Raw genomic sequence first — 24,803 nt, forward strand, 5'->3', positions numbered from 1 at the left:
TCAAGTCCACCACATATGGTAGAAAGATCCTTCTTGTTTTTTACATTTCCAACACCCATATAACATTTTAAAACAATATTCCTTAATTTTATAACATGTAGATATTTTCAGAGTTCTTCCATAAATGATCCCATGACTCCATCTGTATTTCTTTATTTATATTTATCGCCCATTTTATCATTTGTGTTTTAACTACTTCATCCTCCGTAGACCATTTCAGTAATAATTTATATGTCTTTGAAATCAGCTTTTCATTCTCCCCAAACAGCATTCTCTCCAGTTCTGTTTGTTCTTGTCTTATTCCATATTTCTTAATGTCCTGTTCAAGCAAACTCTTTATTTGTTGCAATTGGAACCAATTATATTTATACTGTATTTCCTCGGCCGATTTTAATTCCACCTTTCCTCCTTGAATTTTTAAAAGCTGCTTATATGATAACCACGTCTCTTCTTTAATGTCTGAATACAATTTTATTACTTCTGTTAGTACAATCCAAAGCGGTCTTCTCTCATCTCCATATCTTTTATATTTTGACCAAGTATTTAACAAATTGCTTCTTATATAATGATGTGAAAAGAAGCCGTCCATCTTATTTTTCCCATAATACATGTAAGCATGCCATCCAAAAACATTTCCATGACCTTCTAATACTAGTAATTTTCTATTTAATAATGTCATCCATTCCTTAATTCACACCAGGCATACTGCATCATGATACCACTTTAAATTAGGTAGTTGAAATCCGCCTCTTTCTTTCACATCTGTCAAGATTTTAATTTTGATTCTTGGGTTTTTCCCGGCCCATACAAATTCTGTACCCTCAATTCAAATCCCACTTTCCAAGGCTACTTTGTAAATTGCAGCTGTAGAAGGTCCCAATTTAGATTTAGCCTGTAGTGCCTGGGGAAGAGGGATTTGACTCTTTCCCAAAGCAGTGTTTTCTCACCCTCTAACAGCTCCCCTTTGCTGATATTTGTCCTGTTTGAAATATTTAATTTATACCCTACTTTTCTTCCCAATGGGAGCCCCATGTGGCTTACATAATTCCCTCTCCTTCATTTTTAACCTCACAACAACTCTGTGAGGTAATTTAGGCTAAGTGCGTGACTGGCTCAAGGTCACCCAGCAGGCTTCCATGGCAGAGTGGGGATTTGAACCTGGGTCTTTTCAATCCTAGTCTGAACCGCTAACCACTACACCACAGTAGGAGATCTGATCGTGGATCTCCTATGTATCATGTACCGTAATTTTGACCCTAAGGTATTTGTTACAAGTCTTTGCCTTGACAGCACCTTCCTATTGCTTTTCTTTTCAGTGATTTGCTACAACATTCTCTTCCCATGATTCTTCTCTTCATTGACTGAGCACTTAAGACAAAACATCATGTTCACTTCTTAACTACTAGAGACACCTTTGCAAAAGCCCAGATACCCAACTGCGTATTCTCCCTGCCCCACATATTCAAGCAAGTCATTGAACAGTGAGGAAATCAGGTTTGATATTTTACAATACTACCTGATTAATTATGCATTCACCGATTGGTCAGAGGCTGTATTGACTTTTTGTGCTTTAAGGATTAGGATTTATGACTAAACTAGAAAACAGACTGGGAGATACATGTCCAGATCTCCAGCACAATTTTTCCCCTTTGCGACCTCAATTTGAACTAGGATCACAAAGCATGAACAATATTCTTCCCTTAGGGTTTGTAGAATCTTTCGGGATCAAGTGCCGTGTTCTACTGGAGAAAGTTTTCCTTCCAGACGTTTCGTTCTCAGCTGCGGAGAACATCCTCGGTGGCGTTGCAGCCAAGCCAATGCACAGCAGCCAAGAAGGTCTGAGCGCCTGCTCCGGCTGCAACGCCACTGAGGATGTTCTCCGCAGCTGAGAACGAAACGTCTGGAAGGAAAACTTTCTCCAGTAGAACACGGCACTTGATCCCGAAAGATTCTACAAACCCTAATGATGTTACCAGCCGGGAAAACCTGAATTCTTTAATATTCTTCCCATTCCAATATTTCAGGCCTCATGCAATTCCCAGAACTATATGTCCCGCTGGGAGAAACAAAAGGGTTGTGTGTATGATACCTCTTTGTTTCCCCCAAAAGGACAAATATCAGCGAAGGGGAGCTGTTAGAGGGTGAGAAAACACTGCTTTGGGAAAGAGTCAAATCCCTCTTCCCCAGGCACTGCAGTCTAAATCTAAATTGAGACCTCCTACAGCTGCAATTTACAAAGGATAAACATGCTGGAGATCCAACCATTCATTATCTTGTGTACTTTAGTCCTTATTACCCAAAATGCTACCAATACCACCTGAACAACATACTAGAAATCCTGGAACACCAGCAACGAAGTGAACGGTTTGATTAGTTTTCTGAACAAGGCTGATTCAGTAATTAGAAATGACTGCTGCTATGCAGCTGCCTCTACTGAGGACCCAACTACACAACACACTGGGAGTTCCATGAATGGAGGGAGCCCCATAACTTTTAAATTCAGGTTTGGATTGGAGCCACAGCATGAAGGAAGGGAGCATTTAAGTTTCTTCCCATGCCATTTCCCCAATTAAAAATGTGCAGCTTCAGAGCAGGACAAATAACACTTCTCTTAGGCTGGTTCTGTCTGAGAAAATGGGCATGGGGGAATATTTAAATGCTCCTTTCCCTCGCACCCCGGTTGCAATCTGAGTTTTGTCCCTATGTTCCTGTTAAATGAGCTTTAAAAAAAACCCCAAACACCACTAGGTGTTCCATATACTGAACTCTCAGCAAATCATGTGGTTAGACCCTAATAATACACATGATGAAAACTAGGTAAGGTTGTAGATACAACTTGACAGGAATCAGTAGGAAAAGTCAGGGACAAGTAGAATAGCAACTCAATGAAAAGACACATGATTAACAGGCAGAGTTCTGGGGAGCATGTGTTCAGCAACAGAATACCGGGAAGCAATGCATCAGGGCGGAGGAGCACAATTCAAGGACTTTCTAGGTTAGGGAAAGGGCAGTGGGGCAACAGAAGATTGTGGCATACCACCATACCTGTTGAGGGGGGGAAAAGGTGGCTAGCATGGCTCAAAAAAATCTGATTATACTCACTCCCACTCCTTGCGCTGAGCCTGAGGTGTATTGTGGATTTTGTGGGCCTGATGTGCCATAATGATATCACGGTGGTCCACCACACCTCCCCGTCGCTTGTATGAGGGAGGCTCTTGACCCATGTAGTGGTACCAGCTTCCAAGGAATGGGTACTCAGGGCTAGTTGGCCCACGCCCATCGTGTACTGCTTCATAGTAGCTGGGAGGGGACAACAGGGATGATCGGACCACAGCACGCCTCGCCATCCATGGGACTTGGACAGAGACCCCAGAAGTTTCTGCTCGGCTGGCTGCCAGGGAGATAGCTGTGGAAACAGAAAACAAGGAGAGAAATGGTAGAAAAAGTGAACTAGAGCAGCTCTGGCACATTAGCAATGCATTACAGATTTTTTTTCTTTTAGACTGGCCCAGTCCCAATCCCACCAAATTCAAACTGTGAGGAAACTATTTTAAAAATATACCCTGGTAACAGGAATGAAGTTGATCATGGATTTAAATACAAGTCTGTAAGAAATCTAACACAACAGATTAGGAAAGTGTGAATGAGTAAGGTTGTTTCTTAATAGGTGAGGCTTGCTTTATATGTGGGAGTGACACCATCTTCAGTTTCTCCGTTCTAACCCCTGTGTGGAATAAAGCTAAAGGAACTTTCTCCCTTCAACGCACTGGGCAGTGTTAGCCTGAACAGTTCATATCAAGCAATGACAAGTGAGATTAGAATGCAAGGACCAAGACGACTTCTGTTGTCAGAGCTAGATGGCAAACAGGTTCTGGGTCTTTTCCTGGTTTTTTGTTTGTTGTTGTGTTTTGTGCCCCTTGGGAGATTTTGTACAACAACTCAAAATAAACAAGAGATAATGAAGCCCTGAGGGGATTTCTAATGCCGGCACAAACCCAAACATCAGGTCCCAGACTTCCTCATAGCTTCCTATGCTATTTAACAATAGACCACCCAACCAACAGCCACATTGCTATTCCCCTGGGTACTGCAGAATCTGCCATCGCTTGGATATGCATTGGCTACTACAGCAGCGGTCTCAAACCTTTTTGGCACAAGGGAGCGGTTTTGCGGAAGACAATTTTTCCACGGACCGGGGGTATGGGGGAGGTGCACAATGGTTTCTGGATGACACAATTGTTCACTTTATTTCTATTAGTTTGGTGTAGTGGTGAAGTGTGCAGACTCTTATCTGAGAGGACTGGGTTTGATTCCCCACTCCTCCACTTGCACCTGCTGGAATGGCCTTGGGTCAGCCGTAGCTACCGCAGAAGGTGTCCTTGAAAGGGCAAGCTTCTGTGAGAGCCCTCTCAGCCCCATCCACCTCCTAGGGTGTCTGTTGTGGGGGGAGAAGATGTAGGAGATTGGAAGCCGCTCCGAGTCTCTGATTCAGAGAGAAGGGCGGGGTATAAATCTGCAGTCTTCTTCTTCTATTGCCAGGCTCTGCTGCATGCCGAACTGCTTGACATGCCACACACGGCAGACAAAATCAGAGACATTATCAGAAGGCAGTTAGACTAGTAGGTAGGCAGGGACATCCCCATGGGCTTCATGATGATAGATGGTGGCTCAAACACGAGGGTGGTGACGGAGCATCTGGGTATCAAATGCATCTCCTACACAGCCCACCTTCTCCACCTGATGCAGCCAGGGATCCAACACAGATCACATGTACATTGCCATGATTCGTGAGTACAGGGTTCTCCTCCAGAAAAGCCAGCACATCATGGGTCACTTCTTACACAGCATTGATGTCAATGAGCTTGATCACAGGTTGAGTGCAGGTGGGCCGAGTGGGGGACATTGCTGGGAGCTGAGGAGGGGAGAATGAAAGCAGCTCTTCTGCCACTGCAGCTCATCCCCAATGTCCCCTGCTAGCAGAGTCCCCCACAAGGCTCCTGCCATGAAGCATGCTGAGACGACAATCATCAGGTGGCTGATTGTCCCCTCTGGGAGTGGTGGGCCACTGAGAATGGGCACAGGGGCTGCAATGCTGAGGGAAAACCTTTTAGAGCCCTACAGGACACATGTCCTTTGAGCTACTGCACCACAAAGGAGGCAGTCTTGGCTGGGCCTCTCTGCCATGGCCCAGGCGCTCCTCTCATGCCCACCAACGGGCATTCAGAGTGAGTGCTTCTTTCCACATATGGGTGACATTGTCTGGCCACATCGCTCTCACCTGTGCCCCTGGATAGTTGTGCAGTTGGTCTTCCTGAAGGTCACTTTGCCTCTGTTCAGCTACCCAAACGACGACTGATTTCCTACTAGCCTCACTCTCACTCTCCTCTTCTCAGTGGGGCTCTCATCAGATTTTGCAGAAGCTGCCCCAAAGCTGCAGCTCGCTCCGCCTCTTTTGTGCAGCAAACAAGATCCTCGAAAAGCCAGTTTCTGTTTGCTGCATGAAAAAGGCGAAGCTAGTTGAAGCCCCGGGGCAGAGAGTGTGAAATCTGATGGAAGCCCCACGGAGAAGAGGAGTGTGAGAGGACTGTGGGTTCACGCTCTCTCCAGACCAATGGGACGCTATTTGGGAAAGCGAAATTTTGCACACCAACATTATAAATATATCACAACAGAACTTTAAATTAATTGCCCGTTGGTATCTTACTCCTATCCAACTCTCACATATGATTACTTCGACTTCCCCAGTTTGCTGGAGAGACTGCGGTCTTAAAGCTTCCTATATCCACTGTTGGTGGGAATGCCCTAAATTACGACCTTTTTGGTCTTCAATTTGCTCTCATCTTTCATCTTTACTGGGAATCATAATTCCTGAAGACCCCAAGATAATACTTCTCAATCACTGGCCTGGTTCCAAATTGTCATCTTCAAAAAGATCCCTTATGACCAAACTTTTAACGGCCGCAAAAACAACGGTAGCCCAATCCTGGAAAAACTCTAACAACCCATCCCTCGACACCTGGCTCCTAAAAATTTGGGAGCACATAGCAATGGACAAGATTCAGGCGTCTTTAGACACTACCGACCCCTACCAAGCCTATTCTAAATACATTGCAATTTGGCTTCCTATCCTGGAAAGAATTGATAGTGACCCATTTTATATAAATTCTTATAACAAAAGTAAATTATATAAAGACTTCTTGTGGTTATAACTCATTCCACTGTATATGATTACGCAATTTTAACATTGGCTTGTCCCTCTTTTTTGTTTTGGTTATATAACTTTTGCTGGTTAAAATGTACTGTTTACTGTTGGATGTTCTTTTTTGTTTTCTTTTCTTTTGCTGTTTTTAATTGACCAAACTCATTAAGATATATGCAACTTTGTATTATTTCCTGTTATAGTTGTATTAAGAATTTTATCAAATAAACCATTTATTAACCTGGAAAAAAAAAAAAGGAGTGTGAGAGTGGCAGAAGGCTAGTGGGGAATCAGTCATAGCCTCGGAGAGTGACTGAGGTGAGTGCCTACTTGTGCCTGCATCCTCGCAGTCCGGGCTGGGAAGTTGTGTTGAAAACACTCTCCCCAAACGTAAATCTAGAGCCCAAAAATAGAGCCGTAGGCCATTACTCACTCTGATGAATGATTGACAGATAAATGCCCCACCCCTGACACCATCCTGAAACCAAAACTGAATGTTGATTTCAAGAATCAGCACAGATTTAAAATATCCCCATCCACACACAGATCATGAAAGGGTGGTGCCCCAAACTGAAACCTATTTTTCCTTTGCAGGGGTTGGAGGAGGGAGACAGTGGGCCAATGATGTAGGGTGGCCACGCCTAGGCTGAGGCTCTTCTGGTGGGACACTGATAGCTGATGTGTTGCTGCAGAAAGAGGAGGATCAGTCACCTCCATTTCACTCTCTGAGGCCCTTCCTGGGATCTTCAATTGGGGTGCAAACCCTGGCTTACCTCCTTGTGGTGCACCCTGGGTAATGCCAAAAGCTAGATCACCAACCATCAAAAATAAGAACATTGCCACCTTTAAGATAAACAAAGCTTTATTTAGTATTCAGTCATAACGCATAGGGTGTGGGGTGGGGGTTAGAGTCAAAATGTACAAGAGCTGGGTGTAAGGCAGGCAATATGAGAGCATACAAAATTTAGGATGTAGATGTAAGAGCGGGGTTTTTTTTTTGAGCAGGAACGCAGTTCCGTCTGGCTTGGTGCCAGGGGGTGTGGCTTAATATGCAAATGAGGTCCTGCTGAGCTTTTTCTACAAAAAGCCCTATGTAAAACAATGGTGATGTCAGGGGTGTGTGGCCTAATATGCATATGAGTTCCTGCTGGGCTTTTTCTACAAAGAAAATCCTGTGTGGGAGAGCAACATTAAAAGTGTCCAATGCCACCTTAAGACAAGTTAAGGCCAGTGCTGAGTGGCAGAAGCAAGACCATGGAAAGGCCTTCCTCACATATCACATATTGGTGGGAGCCCTGGGTGTCAGGGAGCACAAAGGGAATCTAGACACCAAAGTGAAACTGTAGTAAATGCAGCTAAAAGTGGATTAAAATGTTAGGCAAGACTGTAGGGCTGCAGCCTTTTTGCATGCAGAAAGTCCATGCCCCATCTCTGCTGCTTGGCACTAGTGCATTCAATGCGCTGCTTCTGTGCTGCAGTTCCTATAGAAAGAGCTCCATCCCAATTTTTTAATCTGAGAGATTCTCTAATTTGAACGAAGGCCATATGCATTGCACTACCCCTGCCACAACAGCACTTGTTCTGCTGGGCAACTATATTCCTTGCCCGCTAGCAGCCTCAGCTCAGTTGACTTGTCTGCAGAGATTCTATAGAAGAACCCGATTGCTGCCTGGGGTAGGTTTTCCCATCATGGTGCCCCTAGAATTGAGCCGCTTTTCCAATCCTTTTGAAGCTTTGGGGTTTTGTAGGGGAGAGGCACCTGAAGCAGCCCTGCAAATCTGGAGCCTCTCTCTCAAAGCCCCTGCCCCCCCCCGGTCAATTTTCCCACTCTGATTACAGTGGGAACAGCAACTGATTGCTTTTTTCCCACCATAGAAGAAAAGGGACAATTTTGGTTGCCCCCAGAATTGGACCCCTGGTCCAACCTTTTTGAAACTTGGAGGTTCTGTTGGGGAGAGGTTCCTGAAGCTGCTCTGCAAATTTGAAGCCTCTACCTCAAACCCCCTTCCCCCAGCCACCATTCAATCTACCCTATTTTGCCATTGACTTCAATGGCCCATAGGGTATGATGGGGTCATATATTCAGGAATGGCCAAATATCTCCTGAATCAGATTCAGGTACTGAATCTGATCATATGAACATATGAAGCTGCCTTATACTGAATCAGACCTTTGGTCCATCAAAGTCAGTATTGTCTTCTCAGACTGGCAGTGGTTCTCCAGGGTCTCAAGCGGAGGTTTTTTCACACCTATTTGCCTGGACCCTTTTTTGGAGATGCCAGGGATTGAACCTGGGACCTTCTGCTTCCCAAGCAGATGCTCTACCACTGAGCCACCATCCCTCCCCTGATGTTCAAGAATATTTGCCCCCCCCACACACACAAATTTTTTAACCCTGAATACCCCCCAAATCTGAATTTTACCATTTTTTTTTACACACCCCTACTGCTCACCTTTTATCTATATGTATGGACTAGTAACTTCCATTTCATTGTATCTGAAGAAGTGTGCATGCACACGAAGGCCAGAGGAGATTTCAGAAGTCCAGTGCCATTCAGTCAGAGGACAGGTTTCCAAGAATCAATCAAGGCAGTTCAGCATCTGATGTGCATTTTGTGTCCATGCCCAAAAGTGTCTCTCAGGAGACTTTATAGCCACATGCCAAGACGTCACATGTACAGCCAGCCAGCTGCTCAGGAACAATCCTGCAAAGATTCATCTCCACTATCAGCAGGTAGCTGGCTTTGAGCCATGAGGAGTGCATTGCACCACCTAGCCTGGAAATCCATTCTCAGCCTTCTTTTGTGGCACTCCAAGGGTGTAGGTGATCCCAGAGAGTTGAGGGCAGATGGCACCTGCTGAATTTGAGCTGGAGAGTGAAGGTGATTCTGAACCAACTCTTCACTGCAATTCCAGGCATGCCTACACCTCATTTCCCTGCTGGTCAGCTTCTGTTGATTCTGAGCTGGCTACGCAGGGCCCCTCTTCCTTTGAGGAGACTTCACTGTTTCTGAGCCCTGGCTGGTGCACGACAGCTTGTCTGTTGCTTCTTTATGCCAAAAATGCAACCTGAAACCAGCCGCATCCTTTGCCCACTTAGGTCAGCAAAGCATTCCACATACAGTAGAAAAGGTTTTAAGAGTATGGCTTGAGAGCTATCCCCATCATCACCTTTTCTATTTTTTTTTTAAAAAAAACTAGTTCTAGGGAAGTTGAAAACTTGCACACTTCTGTGCTGTGTTATTTTAGTTGGTCAGCTATTAGTTCTATCATCTATCTATCTATCTATCTATCTATCTATCTATCTATCTATCTATCTATCTATCTATCTCTCTATCTAGTTATACAACTGGCAATTTGTCACCCTTTAATACTGCCCCAAATCTGCTACACGATGTCTCACTACATTATTTATTTTACTGCATTTTTATCCTGTCCTTCTATCATATAGCTCAAGGTGACATGCACACAGTTCATGGGAGGTTTTGTATTCAGGCACTGACTGGATATATATCTGCTTATATTTGCATCATGTACTTCCAGGCTATACCCCAATCCTAGTTCAGGATAGCTACATCCCATAGAATGGCTACATCTCATAGAATATAGTTAGAATATTATCCGTATAGTTCCTAGAACAGAAGTTCTAAGGTTAATACTTAATGATGATACTAATGTGCCTAACTAAGATCAAAAGAGAAAATATATGCTGGGACTCTCATTCAAATTTAAAATGCCTGTTTCCTGCATTAGTTATGTAATCATACTTCTAAGTTTTGAGAAAAAAATATTAATTCTCTATGTCATTTGTGAAATTTAATTCTGAGATAATCCCCACTGAGCCTCAAGCTCAAACTACATATTGCCCAGAGTTTCTATTATTTCATCCACAGTGTTGTTGCATGAATTAAAATTGATGAAAGCTTCCCATATTTTCTCCCCTCCCTGGTGTGGAGGACAGCCACATATTTTTTGCAACCACAGAATTCTGTGTAATACTTGTAATTTGATTCTTTCCTTCTTGGTTTGATGTGCATATTGCTTATTCCTGTTGCCCTTCCTTTTATACCAAACTTTAGCAAGTGAGAGTAGAGATCTGCAAAATCATCGATAGTGAATAACAAACAAGCAGTGTAGTTTCCAACATCACTCTATACTTGGCAGTGGTTTGCTAAACACTAGTATGTGCTAACAGCAGATCAGCACTGATGGTTAATGCTTAATTGAAGCTTCCTTTTGCTCTGTAAATGGAAGCTCATAGTAACTTAATGCTAACAGATTTCAACAGTTATCATTGGGAGACCAGTGCCATTTCAGCCAATGCTGTCTGTGTAAGGACTGTAGCTTTTCACGCATTTCACTACCACTTCTCCTCCAAACAGTGGCTTATTAAATATGTACAGGTGGGCAATATCAAGGACCTGCAGGGGTCACTTCATTTCCCCCTGTATCCTTTGTATCCCCTTCCCCATACTATTTCCTCTTTCTCTCATTACAGGGCCACATAACTGTTCCTTTCCCTGCTTCCTTCTCTCCATTCACTAATCCATTCCTTCTTTAATCTCCCACCCAGTTTTTAGCTTTATTTATTACTAAGAATAAGGCCCGTGGGGGGGAAGGCCTGTTGTGGGGCTCTGGAAAGAGGCTCTGGGCGAGTGCCCCCCAACCCCAGGCACCTCACTACTCCCCCCACCCATGGCATTCACTCACCTCACCCTTGCTGTTTTCCCACTCACCCCCACCTTTGCTATCTTCCCACCCCCCCCCCACCCCTTGATGTCTTTCCACCCATCCTGCAGCTGAAACAGATGCTGGCTCCCTCCCACCTTGCATGTGTGTGTGTCCCCATGCCTGTGGTGGCTCAAACAGGCCCAGAATGAAGATAAGAATAATTATGGGGGATGCAGATGGCCATGATGACAGTCACAGAGATGCTAAAGCTCAGCATTCCTTTTGTTTGCAGTGCATTTTTGCCGCCTTTTTCTGTCATATTCAGCCTTGTGGCATTTAGCATCAGTTGGCACTTATGGTGTGATCTGGGATTTCTGGCCTGCAATGGTTGTGTAACAGTATACTATAGAGTATGTGACTCAAGGTAGCTATTTGCTGTAGAGGAACTGATCTGACTTCAGCTTTCCATCTCCTCCCCCCTCCCTGCAGCCTCTACCTAGGAAAAGGGCAGTCTTTCTCCACAGTGGGCACCAAAGCAGGAGGGAAGTGACCTCAGCAGGGTATAATGACACACCCTGCAAAGCAGCTGTTTTCTGCAGGGGAGCTGATCTCTGCCATCTGGAAAGCAGTTGTAATTCTGCATGATCTCCAGCCCTCAACTGGAGATTGGCAGCAATGGTTCCCCAGGAGGAAATTGCTGGTTTGGAGGGTGGAGTCTATGGCACTGTACCTCTCTGAGATCCCACCTCTTCTCAAACCCCACCTTCTCCAGGCTTCACTCCTCAAATCTCCAGGAATTTCTCAACCTGGATTTGGCAACCCTATCTTCTCAGCTAACCATCAACCTACCTTTACCTGCCCCTCAGACTTCAGTTTTCCATCTCCTCTCTCCAGTCTCTACCTAGAAAAAGAACAGTCTTTCTCTGCAATGAGGACCAAAGCAGCTTACATCATTCTCCCTTCTCCCTTTTGATCTGCATAACAACCCTGTGAGGTAGATGAGGCTGAAAGCCTTGGACTGGTCCAAAATAACCCAGTCAGCTTCCACAGCAAGAGCCTGGGTCTGGCAGATTGTTCTGAAGCACTGACTCCTATGACACATTGGCTGTCATGGGGGACTGCTGCTGAACAGTAGCAAGCTGTCAGGCCTAGGGTAGCCAACCTTCAGGTGGAGCCTGAAGATCTCCTGGTATCACAACTAAACTCCAGACAACAGATCTCTCTCCTCCTGGAGAAAATAATTGTTTTGGAGAGTGGACTCTATGGCATTATATTGAGCTGAGGCCTCTCCCTTTACTAAAAGAGCCAAGCTTGGTCACCTAGCAACAGTCACTGCCTAGCAGCTTCCCTATTGGCCCAGTCCTTGCCTGTCCTTGATGTGATGTCACCTAGAAGTCCTGACATTGGTGACATGATGACATCAATTCTGAGCATGAAATAAGTTCCTGGACTGAACAGACGATCCCCCTTGCCAGCTGCCAGATAGGACCAGGCAACTCTATGTTGGGTAGATTAGGCTGAGAGTGACTGCCCAAGGTCAACCAGCGAGCTTCCAGAGAGAATGGGGACACAAACATGAGTCTCCCAGATCCTAGCCCAACTCCCTAGCCATGACCCCTCAATGGCTCTCAGTTTTTCCTCCTTCTACCCTGCTGGCAGCCTCTCTCTGGAAAAAGACTGGACAAGTTACAAAAGTTGTGTAGAAGCAAGTTGCTCAGTTGAGTTGTGTGGTGACCACTGCCAGGCCTGCCCAAGTGTGTAGGCTAGGCAAGTTGTGTAGTATCAAGCCATCGCGACTGCTGTGCTACACTGCTACATGGTAGCAAGCTGGCCATGGTTGCTGCCTGGCCTGACCCCAATGAGTTCTTCCTCCATGGCAGGAGGACTGTATTGTCTCCAGTTGAGATACAACTTGGTGTGAAAAGGTGGGATGGGGAAGTGACACATTTGCCTGCGCAATTTGACTATTTTAATCACTGTCTGCAACCCTTAGCTTCATTTCTGACAACCCTCTGTATCGAAACAAATAAGCTCTGTATTTTCAGAAGAAAGAGTCTACTTGGTTGATACCTGGTTGATCCTCATACCTGTCTAGCCTCAGATGGTGGAGCCACCTGAAGAAGGGCCTCTTAAGTTGACTGGAGTGGTTGGGTAGGTTCATAGGGAAGCAGGTAGTCCTTGAGATATGTGGGTGCCAAGCCACATTGAACTTTAAAAGTAAATAATGGAATTTATTTCAAATATATGTTAGCTGACTTTCAGCCTTGCAGAACTCAAGACAGCTTAAAACTGGACCCAGAAGCCAACTGGGAGCTATGGTAGGTGGAATAAGACTGATGTTATATGGTCCCCACAACCCACTCCAGTCAGCCTTGTTAGATATCACTCTGTCCTTTCAAACAGGAAGGTCACATTTCACACTGTCCATTCAAGAGGAAAATGATAAAGACAGACCATCAGTTTGACTGACCAACAGTCATCAGGCCCTTCTCCTCTCAGACTATAGCAGCAGCCCACTCTACAGGAGAGAAAATAAGAGACAACACTCCTTCCATTGGCCTGTTTTTATTTATTTGTATTTGTTAGCCACTTAGAGTTTGCTTTTGAAAATGAAAGAAGAAATATAAATATTAAGTGTGTGATGGAATGGACCTGATTTGACTTACAAACCCAGTTCTGTCAACGCCTCCTGGGCTTGTGCCATTTCTGGGAGGGTGCTATTCCACTAGGGAACACTGCCACCACTGTCCCATTGGAGTCTTCCTGGCAGGAGGCCTCCTGACACCCCTTCTCAAACTGAGGCTCTGCCTCTGGTCTCCAGGTACCCAGCACTGAGTTAACACAAAGACCAAATTCCTTCTTGGGGGAGGCCTGGAGGACTGGCAATGGGTGCCTTGACTTCTTGCCTCCCCCCTTCCCAGGACCCCCCTCTAAAAGTGGTGTGGTCTAAAGCAGTTGCGGGAAATTATGTGGCACAAAGATTTACTGCCAGCATTCAAAATATTAAAATGTTTATTAAAAAGAGAAAAGAGGTTATAAGCCTACTTTGGCACAGCACCAGACCAGCAAGTAGAGCATAAGAGAAGCCATGTTGGATCAGGCCAACGGCCCATCAAGTCCAACACTCTGTGTCACACAGTGGCAAAAAATTTTATATACACACATACACTGTGGCTAATAGCCACTGATGGACCTGTGCTCCATATTTTTATCTAAACCCTTCTTGAAGGTGGCTATACTTGTGGCCGCCACCACCTCCTGTGGCAGTGAATTCCACATGTTAATCACCCTTTGGGTGAAGAAGTACTACCTTTTATCCGTTTTAACCTGTCTGCTCAGCAATTTCATCGAATGCCCACGAGTTTTGTATTGTGAGAAAGGGAGAAAAGTACTTCTTTCTCTACTTTCTCCATCCCATGCATTATCTTGTAAACCTCTATCATGTCACCCCGCAGTCGACGTTTCTCCAAGCTAAAGAGTCCCAAGCGTTTCAACCTTTCTTCATAGGGAAAGTGCTCCAGCCCTTTAATCATTCTAGTTGCCCTTCTCTGGACTTTCTCCAATGCTATAATATCCTTTTTGAGGTGCGGCGACCAGAACTGCACACAGTACTCCAAATGAGACCGCACCATCGATTTATACAGGGGCATTATGATACTGGCTGATTTGTTTTCAATTCCCTTCCTAATAATTCCCAGCATGGCGTTGGCCTTTTTTATTGCAAACGCACACTGTCTTGACATTTTCAGTGAGTTATCTACCACGACCCCAAGATCTCTCTCTTGGTCAGTCTCTGCCAGTTCACACCCCATCAACTTGTATTTGTAGCTGGGATTCTTGGCCCCAATGTGCATTACTTTGCACTTGGCCACATTGAACCGCATCTGCCACGTTGACGCCCACTCACCCAGTCTCAACAGATCCCTTTGGAGTTCCTCACAATCCTCTCTGGTTCTCACCACCCTGAACAATTTAGTGTCATCCGCAAACTTGGCCACTTCACTGCTCACTCCCAACTCTAAATCATTTATGAACAAGTTAAAGAGCATGGGACCCAGTACCTAGCCCTGCGGCACCCCACTGCTTACCGTCCTCCACTGCGAAGACTGCCCATTTATACTCACTCTCTGCTTCCTATTACTCAGCCAGTTTTTGATCCACAAGAGGACATGTCCTTTTACTCCATGACTCTCAAGCTTTCTAAGGAGCCTTTGATGAGGAACTTTATCAAAAGCTTTCTGGAAGTCAAGGTAAACAACATCTATTGGGTCTCCTTTGTCCACATGTTTGTTCACCCCCTCAAAGAAATGTAACAGGTTAGTGAGGCAAGATCTTCCCTTGCAGAATCCATGCTGAGTCTTCCTCAATAACCCATGTTCATCAATGTGCCTACTCATTCTGTCCTTGATAATGGTTTCTACCAACTTTCCCGGTATTGAAGTCAGACTGACTGGCCTGTAATTTCCCGGGTCTCCTCTGGAACCTTTTTTAAAGATGGGGGTGACATTTGCTACCTTCCAGTCCTCAGGAACGGAGGCAGATTTCAATGAAAGATTACAGATTTTTGTTAGAAGATCCACAAGTTCAACTTTGAGTTCTTTCAGAACTCTCGGATGTATGCCATCCGGACCTGGTGACTTATTAGTTTTTAATTTGTCTATCAGTTGTAGGACCTCCTCTTTTGTCACCTCAATCTGACTCAGGTCTTTCAATACCCCTTCCAAAATTAGTGGTTCTGGGGCGGGCAAAAAGTTCTCATCTTCCACAGTGAAGACGGAGGCAAAAAATTCATTTAGCTTCTCAGCCATTTCCCTATCCTCCTTCAGTAATCCTTTTACCCCATGGTCATCCAAGGGCCCCACTGCCCTTGGATGCCCTAGAAGAACAAAGAAAAGTTGATCATAATTGTATCCTCTGTCCTTCATTCTAAAACTTACTCTACAAGACGTCGTAGGCAATTCCAAGCTTAGTAAGTTACAAAATGTACTAAGGATACCTCATCACTTCAGGCTTCCTGCCTCCAGTCAGACAGATAGGCCCAGCCGTATGTTCAAGATGGCTGCTGCCTGTTGACCAGAGCTCAGCAGTCTGTTCTTTTCTAAGGACCAACACCAAGAGACCCTCTCTCCTGGGAGCATCCACTTATATTAAACCTCAGACTCCACCCATTTTACATCATTCTCCACCTCTTGTTATCTGGTCCACTCAGGTCCAGACTTCTTTTCCTGTTGTCTCTGGGAAGCCTCTTTTTGTGAGGCATCCTGGGAAACCTCCATGCCTTCAGGGTAATCTCCAACTCATTCCTGGAGATGGTCTCTGGGGCTGGTCTAGCCCAACACCCTCCTCCACACTTTCTTAGGGTTGCCAGCCTCCAATGGGAATGAAAAGTCAAAAGGAGTGCGGACTATGACCACTAGATGTCACTCATGGATCTTAAAAACATTAGAAAGTAATTTATTCTGTACAAATGTCCAATCTCTGTCTTGTTTGGCTCGTGGTCAGAACCACTATAGCATAATAACAACACAATAAGATACAGTCCCAACTTTCAATAGTCTCACTCCAATAATTTCTGTACTCCAATAATTTCTAATGTCCAACTAAATGTGCAGTTCTGAACAAGAGTGGACTATGTGGAATTTTGAAAATGATGCGTTCTCTGAATGAGAAATGTCCCGTTTTGAGTGACTTTTTTTTAAAATGGTGATGGGACCTGATCTCAGCAATGCGTTCAATATAGGAACTAATTCATTCAGTCATGGAGGATCAATTATGTAGTACAATCCGGACTCTCACAAGCTTGCCACAGAACAAACCAAATGATGGGGAATTGGAAATCGACTGTGAGGCTTTTGCAAATTTTTTCGCAGACAAGGTCTTGTCGCTTTGCTGCGACCTCCCCGCCAACTTTGATACTGTAAGTGAACTTGAGGCTCTGAGCACGTCTTCTGCTTCTATCTTGGATCATTTCACTCCACTCAGCCTGGGGGAAGTTGACAGAATCCTTTGCACTGTGCGTCCCACTACCTGCGATTTGGACCCGTGTCTGTCTTGGCTGATGCGTGCTTGCTGAAGGGAACTGGGGCCCCATTACAGGAGATTATCAACAGGTCCTTGATTGAAGGAACCTTTCCCATGCCCCTTAAAGAGGCAGTGGTTTGCGCTCTCCTCAGAAAAGCATTTCTGGACCTGGCCAGATTGGCAAACTACCCGCCAGTGTCGAACTTGCCCTTGAATCAGGGCAGCTTAGCAGTATTGTTGTTGCTAGATCTGTCAGCTGCATTTGACACAGTCAACCACCAGTTACTGTTGACATGGGGACATGACCTCCTTGTTCACATGGGGATTCAGGGGTCTGCCCTTCAATGACTTAACTCTTTTCTCCAAGGCTGGCGACAAAGGGTGGTAATTGGGGAGCAATCGTCCCAGAGGCACCCACTTATATGTGGTGTGCCCCAGGGGGCGGTTCTCTTCTCAATGTTGTTCAACATCTATATGTGCTCCTTTGCCCAGATTGTCTGGAGATATTGGTTGGGTTGCCATCAATATGCAGATGACACCCAGCTCTATCTATTGATGGGAGGCCAGTCTGCTTGCACCCTGAAAGATCTGGACCTGGCATTGCAAACCGTAGTGAAATGGCTCAGGCAGAGTCAACTGAAATTGACTCCAGTGAAGTTGGAGGTCCTGCACCTAAGTCAGAGCGACCTGGGAAGGGAGATCCCTCTACTGGCCTTTGATGGGGCGCCTTTGGTGCCAGAATTGAGGGTCAAGAGCTTGGGGGTGCTCCTGGAGCCCTCGCTGATAATGGAGGCCCAGGTAACAGCCACTGCCAAATCCGCATTTTACCATCTTAGATGGATAAAGCAGTTGGTCCCATACCTGGAATGCAGCAACTTGGCAACAGTGATCCATGCGACGGTCACCTCGAGACTAGACTACTGTAATGCCCTCTACAGGGGGCTGCCCTTGAATCAAATTCAGAAGCTGCAACTGATGCAAAATGCAGCAGCCAGGTTGCTGTTGGAGCTACCTTTACAGGAGCATATCCAGCCTGCGCTGGAAACATTGCACTGGCTGCCTGTGGCGTTCCAGATCTGGCTCAAAGTGCTGGTCATAACCTTTAAAGCCCTATATGGCCTGGGACCTGGGTGAAGGGGGGGAGCTGGGTTACCTTTTAGCTTTTGTCTGTCCTTGCCCCTTATTTTCTTCCCCTGGCAAACTCTGCCCTTCTCTGTGTTTCACCAGCAGACTCGGAAGAGGCAGATAGGGGCAACTTCACTCATTTTCCTCTTGCCAGTGTGTCCACTTGAAACTCTTATCTGATCTACTTCTCAAAGTAATGCTGATAGGAAAAAAATAAGTTTTTAAAAGCATATTTTTGTGCTCCTTACTAACTAGCCAACTTATGACACATGATTTGTCTCCTAAAATTTTGTTTAAGCCTCTGCATTTGTTGTCCCCCCCTCATCTGTCCAGTGGCCAGCGCCTCTGGAGTTGTTTATTATGTATATAAAAAACATTGATTATATACATATGCATAAGGAAAAAATTTAAGGGGTGCCATTTTTTACTTTTGCCCCCACTCAAAAAATATGTCGATCCGGCCCTGACAGAAAGACCCCAAATACACATCCAACCCTCTCTGTTTCTCTGTCATGGCCCTGGATTCACTGTGGAGTCCAATCTCAAAATATATCCTTGCAGGAACAGTTCTGAGACACATGGTAATTGCACAGATACATTTCTCTTTTACAAGGCAAGTTAAAAAGTCTGCCTTAACTATACGGAAGTTCAGAAGGAATTATACTGGGGGCAGGATTCAGGAATCAGATAAGTGATCTAGTTCAAACCCCCTCCTGCAGCAGGATACCACACAGACAAAAAATCCCCAATATATACCTTTCTCTTTCTTTGCCTACTTTCTAGAAAGGAGACTGCAGTCTGCATAGTTTCATTCTCACAAGGAAACAGAACCCTTAAGAATGAAACCTCAAGCATTCATGTAAGGAAAAAAGTGTACAGTTTGGACACATCCCTAGAATAGAGCTTTCCTTGTATTTAAGAATCCAGGTTCTGATATTAGGGAGTCACATGTAGAGTCCTAGAAGTCCTAGTTTGAGGTGAAACCTAATAAGGGAGAAAGGTCTCGTGTCTTCTCTTTTACTCATAGGAGCCAACCGTTCTCATTCTCCTAGAGCTAATTCTCCTTTCCCTCCGCAAACTGTGCCTGTGTTCAGGGAGGGGATAAGGAAGACATGTGTGACAGCAGCTGCTGTGGCCCAGGAAACAGCTCTGAGGTCACGATGACAGAAAAAGCATTCATAAGAGCTAAGCAAACAGTGTTATCCGGAGTTCCAGCTGCAGCATAAGGTATAAATATGTGGTGTGTACACCACACAAACCCTCAACAGCTTCTGTGGCATGTGTGCATTCACCTGTAAACACTTCTTGGCAAAGAGAACAGGGGCAGATGGTGGGGACGTGGATGGCCGGATGAAAACTCGTTCCAGGTTTTTGGCGAGGAAGTCCCGCAGGGCTGCTAGCTCCAGTTCAGACATGGGGTAGAGATGCGCCATGGGCAGGGGTGCTCCTGGTACCAAATTGATGGCACAGTCGTAAGGCCAGTGTAGGGGGAGTTGGTCGGCCCCCTTTTCCTCAAAGACATCGGCAAAGGGGAAGAAGAGGACCGGGCCTGGTGAGGAAGCTCAGCGTGCCCAGTCCACGAGGAGGTTGTGCTTTACGAGCCAGGAGAGTCCCAGAATGAGGAGAACGTGGGGCATGCGAGCAACATCGAATTGTACTTGCTCGTAATGGTGTTGGATCTAGATTGTGACCAGGTGGGTCTCCTGGGTCACTGGACTGGAGCGGAGGAAGCGCCGATTGATGGCTTCAACCAGGGTCGGGGTGTCTTTGTCCTGCACTGGGATCTGGTGTTGCTTCACAAAGGCCACGTCGATGAAGCAGCAGGCAGCCCCAGAGTTGACTATGGCGTAGACGAACAGCCTACGTGACCGGTACGAAGAACCGGCCCTGGCCGGTAACGTAGGGTTCAGGGGACCCGGCTAGGTGCCCCAAGTCAGGGGGTCCACTCAGACTTGGGGCTGGTCTTTTACTGGCAGCGGTGGCACGGTACTGGACTGGGTGCGCTTGGTGGGGCAGCCGGAGGGGAAGTGCCCCGCCTCTCCACAGTACAGGCAGAGATTCTGTGAGTGGCGCTGTGCTTTTTCCTCGGGGGTGAGCCGCGGCTGTGCAGCCCCAAGTTGCCTGGGCTTGGGGTCATCCGTCTCGGGACTGGTGTGCATCAAGGTTGTCACTGTCGCTAGGCGGCAGGGCAGCTGAGAGGGACAGACACTGCTTTGTGCTTGGTGGTGGCTTTCCAGGCAGCCATTGATGCAGACACACAGAGTGATTAGGCCTTGCAGTGTGGCTGGTCAGTCTACTCGTGCCAGTTCATCAAGGACTTCATCAGCCAGCCCCTCCGTATACTGGTCCATGAGGACAGCCTCATTCCAGGCCAGGTCTTGGTCCAGAAGCTTGAACTCAGTGGAGTACTGGGAAACTGAGTCCCTACCCTGCTTCAGGGTCTGGATCTTCCGAATGGCGATAGCTGCTGGCTGGGGGTTAGCAAAGGCTACCGCCATATGATCCTGAAAGCCCTGGTAGTCAGTCAGCAGGGGCGATGGGGCTAGAAGCAAGGGGGTAGTCCAATTAGCTGCGTGCCCCTTTAAGAGGTTGACAATGAAGCATACCTTGGTCTTGTCATTGGGGAAGTCTCTGGCATGTAGTTCAATAAACAGTTTGCACTGTGCCAGGAATGCAGGAAACTCCTCCACCTTCCCAGTGAACTTCTCTGGGGGAAGCACTGGGCACTTGGGTGGGGCAGCGACAGTGGGTCGCTGCTGCTGTTGCAGGTGAGCCACCATTTGAGTGAGGTGCTGCACCTGAGTAAGCAAGGCTGCTAGCTGCCCAGAGCCTCCGCTTGCCTCCTCCTCCTTCTTGTAGAGTGAGTGTGTGTGGTGGAAGCAATCTGTCATGTTCTCAAGGTGCAGGCAGGCAGGAGTCCAAAGCCAGTCCAAGGTCAAAGTCCAGGAAGTCAAGCAGGAGCCAAGTCACCAATGCAGAATCACAAACCAGAATCAGAAGTCAATGTCCAAAAGCCAAAAGGTCAGGGTGCCAAGGAAATCAAGCAGGTCAGGATCAGGAAGGAGCGTGGATGCAAGCCAGAGAATAGACTTGTTGCTTCCACAAGGTTACCAGGTCCTGGGTGGGAGCTATTCGGGAGTCTCAATCAGCCTGCTCCCTGGGTGGCAGTCACTCTGCTAGAATTCAGGGCTGAGAGATCTGAAGCATCGGCGCACCTCATGTCTTCGCTCTGAAAGTTCTTTCTGGAGCCTGCTTCGAACTCTTGAGATGGGAGGAGGAGAACTTGGAGGAAATTGATCGTCAACAGCTGACACTGGTGCCTGGAGAGTGATTGATGGGCCAGCTGCTGTTTGTTCAGCTGAGGAACTGGCTGGCAACTCTTCCAGGTCTGTTAACCCTTCTATCTCCTCCTCATCAGGGCTCATGACAATGGGGTCTCAGCATTAACAGATGAGAGTGATGCATCTTTAGCCAGTACAGGGAATCAACTAGTCAAGACTGACTCAGAAGTCCAACTGCAGAGTGCCCAGCTGGGGGCAGCTGAGGAGATCCAGAACCTGAAGCTGATGGGTTTGAATGGTGAAGTTAGGTAGTTAATAGTTGAAAAGGAAGAGACTTTGTTTATCCAGAAGCCAATCAGTAGAAATGGAAATGAGACGCTGGAGACAGAACACCCCATGATTAGATAGATTTGAAGAACAAGCTGCAGCCTGTAACCCTTGGATGACCATGGGGTAAAAAGATTACTGAAGGAGGACAGGGAAATGGCTGAGAAGCTGAATGCATTTTTCATCTCTGTCTTTACTGTGGAAGAGGAGAAATGTTTGCCCACTCCAGAATCGCTGATTTCAGGAGGGGTATTGAAAGACTTGAGTCAGATTGAGGTGATGATAGAGGAGGTCCTACGACTGATAGACAATTTATAAACTGATGAGTCACCAGGCTCGGATGGCATACATCCAAGAGTTCTGAAAGAACTCAAAGGTGAAATTGTGGATCTCCTGACAAAAATATGTAATCTTTAATTGAAATCTGTCTCCATTCCTGAGAACTGGAAGGTAGCTAATGTCACCCCCATCTTTAAAAAGGGTTCCAGAGGAGATCCAGGAAATTACAGGCTAGTCAGTCTGACCTCAATACCGGGAGAGTTGGTGGAAACCATTATTAAATAGAGAATTAGTAGGCACATTGATGAACAAATGTTATTGAGGAAGACTCAGCATGGGTTTTGTAAGGAAAGATCTTGTCTCACTAACCTGTCAGAGTTCTTTGAGGGGGTGAACAAACATGTGGACGAAGGGGACCCAATAGATTTTGTTTACCTTAACTTCCAGAAAGCTTCTGATAAAGTTCCTCATCAAAGGCTCCTTAGTAAGCTCAAGAGTCATGGGGTAAAAGGACAAGTCCTCTTGTGGGTCAAAAACTGGCTAATTAATAGGAAACAGAGAGTGAGTATAAATGGGCCATTTTCAGAGTGGAGGGTAGTAAGCAGTGAGGTGCCACCGGGCTCAGTACTGGGTCTGATGCTTTTTAACTTGTTCATTAATTATTTGGAGTTGGGAGTAAGCAGCGAATTGGCTAAGTTTGTGGATGACACTAAATTGTTCAGGATGGTGAGAACCAGAGAGGATTGTGAGGCACTCCAAAGGATCTGTCGAGGCTGGGTGAGTGGGCGTCAACATGGCAGATGAGGTTCAATGTGACCAAGAGCAAAGTAATGCACATTAGAGCCAAAAATTCTAACTATAAATACAAGTTGATGGGGTGTGAACTGGCAGAGACTGACCAAGATAGAGATCTTGGGGTCGTGGTAGATAACTCACTGAAAATGTCGAGACAGTGTGCGATTGCAATAAAAAAGGCCAACACCATGCTGGGAATTATTAGGAAGGGAACTGATATCAAATCAGCCAGTATCATAATGCCCCTGTATAAATCGATGGAATACTGTGTGCAATTCTGGTCACTGCACCTCAAAAAGGATATTATAGCATTGAAAAAAGTGCAAAAAAGGGCAACCAGAATGATTAAAGGGTTGGAAGGAACACTTTCAGGTTAAAATGCTTGGGGCTCTTTCACTTGAGCGGTGACATGATAGAGGTTTACAAGATTATGCATGGGATAGAGAAGGTAGAGAAAGAAATACTTTTCTCCCTTTCTCACAATACGAGATATGTGGGCAACGGAGACTGGAGGATCAATCTGACTCAGAATGAAATGCTGCCCTGCTTAAATGATAGGAACCATGGACAGAGGCTTGTACAATTCCCCAATAAGGAATGCTAGGAATGATGCACAGACAGAGGCTTGCCCAATACCCCAATAAGAACTATGTCAAGATGTAGAGGTTAAACCCAGATTTGAATCCTGACTCTGCCATGGAAGCTTGCTGGATAATTCTTCCTTGGCCTAACCTACCTCACAGGTTCAGGTGGGCAGCAACAACCTCCTCACCCTCTACCTATATGTAAGGGCTGGTGACTTCTGTTTCAATATATCTAAAGAAGGGTATATGCTCATGAAAGCTCATGAAGGGTATACCCAGGATAAAATTTTGTTGGTTAAGGTGCAACTGAACTAAAACTTTGTTCTTCCTCCCAGGGTTATTGTTAGGATAAAATGGAGGGAAGAATTATGGTGAAAGCCACTTTGGGCTCCCATTGGGGAAAAATGTGGGACATGACTAAAGTAAATAAATAAGACTTAGCTTTGAAGTTGAACTGAAGCCAAAGTTGGACTAGCCAGAGAACCAGTTTAGGAGACCCAAGCAGTGGGGAGAGAAAGCAAATCTTTCCATCACTTGCCCCACCGAGACATTTTGCTCCAGAATTCCACCTAGACAAAGTTCTGCAAGCTGTGGGAATGACTCCAGAGTTGGAATCCTACTCAGACCCAGAACAATGAGAAGTCCCGGTTATCAAAGCGCCTGTGCTTTGAAGTGGGACTGCATTTGGAATTAAGTGCTTTGAGATAACTCCATTATAGCAAAGAGGGCTGAAGAGCTCTGGCAGAACTGGAATTAAGTGGTTTTACAAAGAGATGTGATTGCTAAGGCTTCAGTTTAGTTCTGACTTTGGTGCTTGTATTTGAGCTGGGAAAATGTTGCTTGATATCTTAAATGGGCTGCTGTAGTAGAAAGCAAACAGTAAAATTCCTAAGGCTAAACAGCATATACCTCCCCAGGTTTTAGTCTTTATCAGTACCCAGAGGAATAATTGTATCCTATTATTCCTGAGAATGTCTAAAGTCCATTCTTAGAGCTTTAACTAAATGTAAAGAATGCTCAAGCAGATGAAGAGAGGATAACATGCTGAAGGAACATTAGAAGAAGATTAAGAAGATACTGGATTAATACCCCGCCTGCCACTCTGAATCTCAGAGTGGTTTACAATCACCTTTACCATCCTCCCTCACAACAGACACCCTGTGAGGTGGGTGGGGCTGAGAGAAAGTGATAAACAATTTTGTATGCTCTTGATTTTTTTAAAGATAAAGCTGTTGATTTCCCCCCACCCCACCCCCAGGAGGCAGCATGGACAGCTAGTCAGATGATTAGATCTTCTCTTCAACAAACTTTGGATCTTAGGCTCTGATCACTGCGTCTCAGTCTATCCTACATGACAGAAGAGCTGGTAATATTTCTGAATGACTGTGGATATCCCACCCAAAAGGTGTTAATAGCTCCATCCAAGTACTCCATCAGGATTTGAAAGAGGTGGCCCCTGGAAGAGAAAGAGATGGAGAAGCAGGCACTTGGAGCAGGCTGAAGCACCTTTAGGACCTCTCT

The 24,803-nt window shown here is 45.7% G+C and overlaps 1 protein-coding gene across 4 annotated transcripts in view; it reads right to left on the bottom strand.

The window, feature by feature from the left end:
* CACNA1A (calcium voltage-gated channel subunit alpha1 A) overlaps positions 1-24,803 on the bottom strand; it is a 599,049-nt gene that overhangs the window by 565,683 nt on the left and 8,563 nt on the right. For all 4 annotated transcript variants that reach the window (XM_060240686.1, XM_060240689.1, XM_060240688.1 and 1 more), the window contains exon 2: positions 3,103-3,406. In XM_060240686.1, the coding sequence (XP_060096669.1) occupies positions 3,103-3,347 (245 nt within the window). In that variant the 5' untranslated portion in view covers positions 3,348-3,406. The remainder of the gene's footprint in view (positions 1-3,102; positions 3,407-24,803) is intronic.

Source organism: Heteronotia binoei, chromosome 5, assembly GCF_032191835.1.
Source record: "Heteronotia binoei isolate CCM8104 ecotype False Entrance Well chromosome 5, APGP_CSIRO_Hbin_v1, whole genome shotgun sequence".
NCBI classification, from domain to species: Eukaryota; Metazoa; Chordata; class Lepidosauria; order Squamata; family Gekkonidae; genus Heteronotia; species Heteronotia binoei.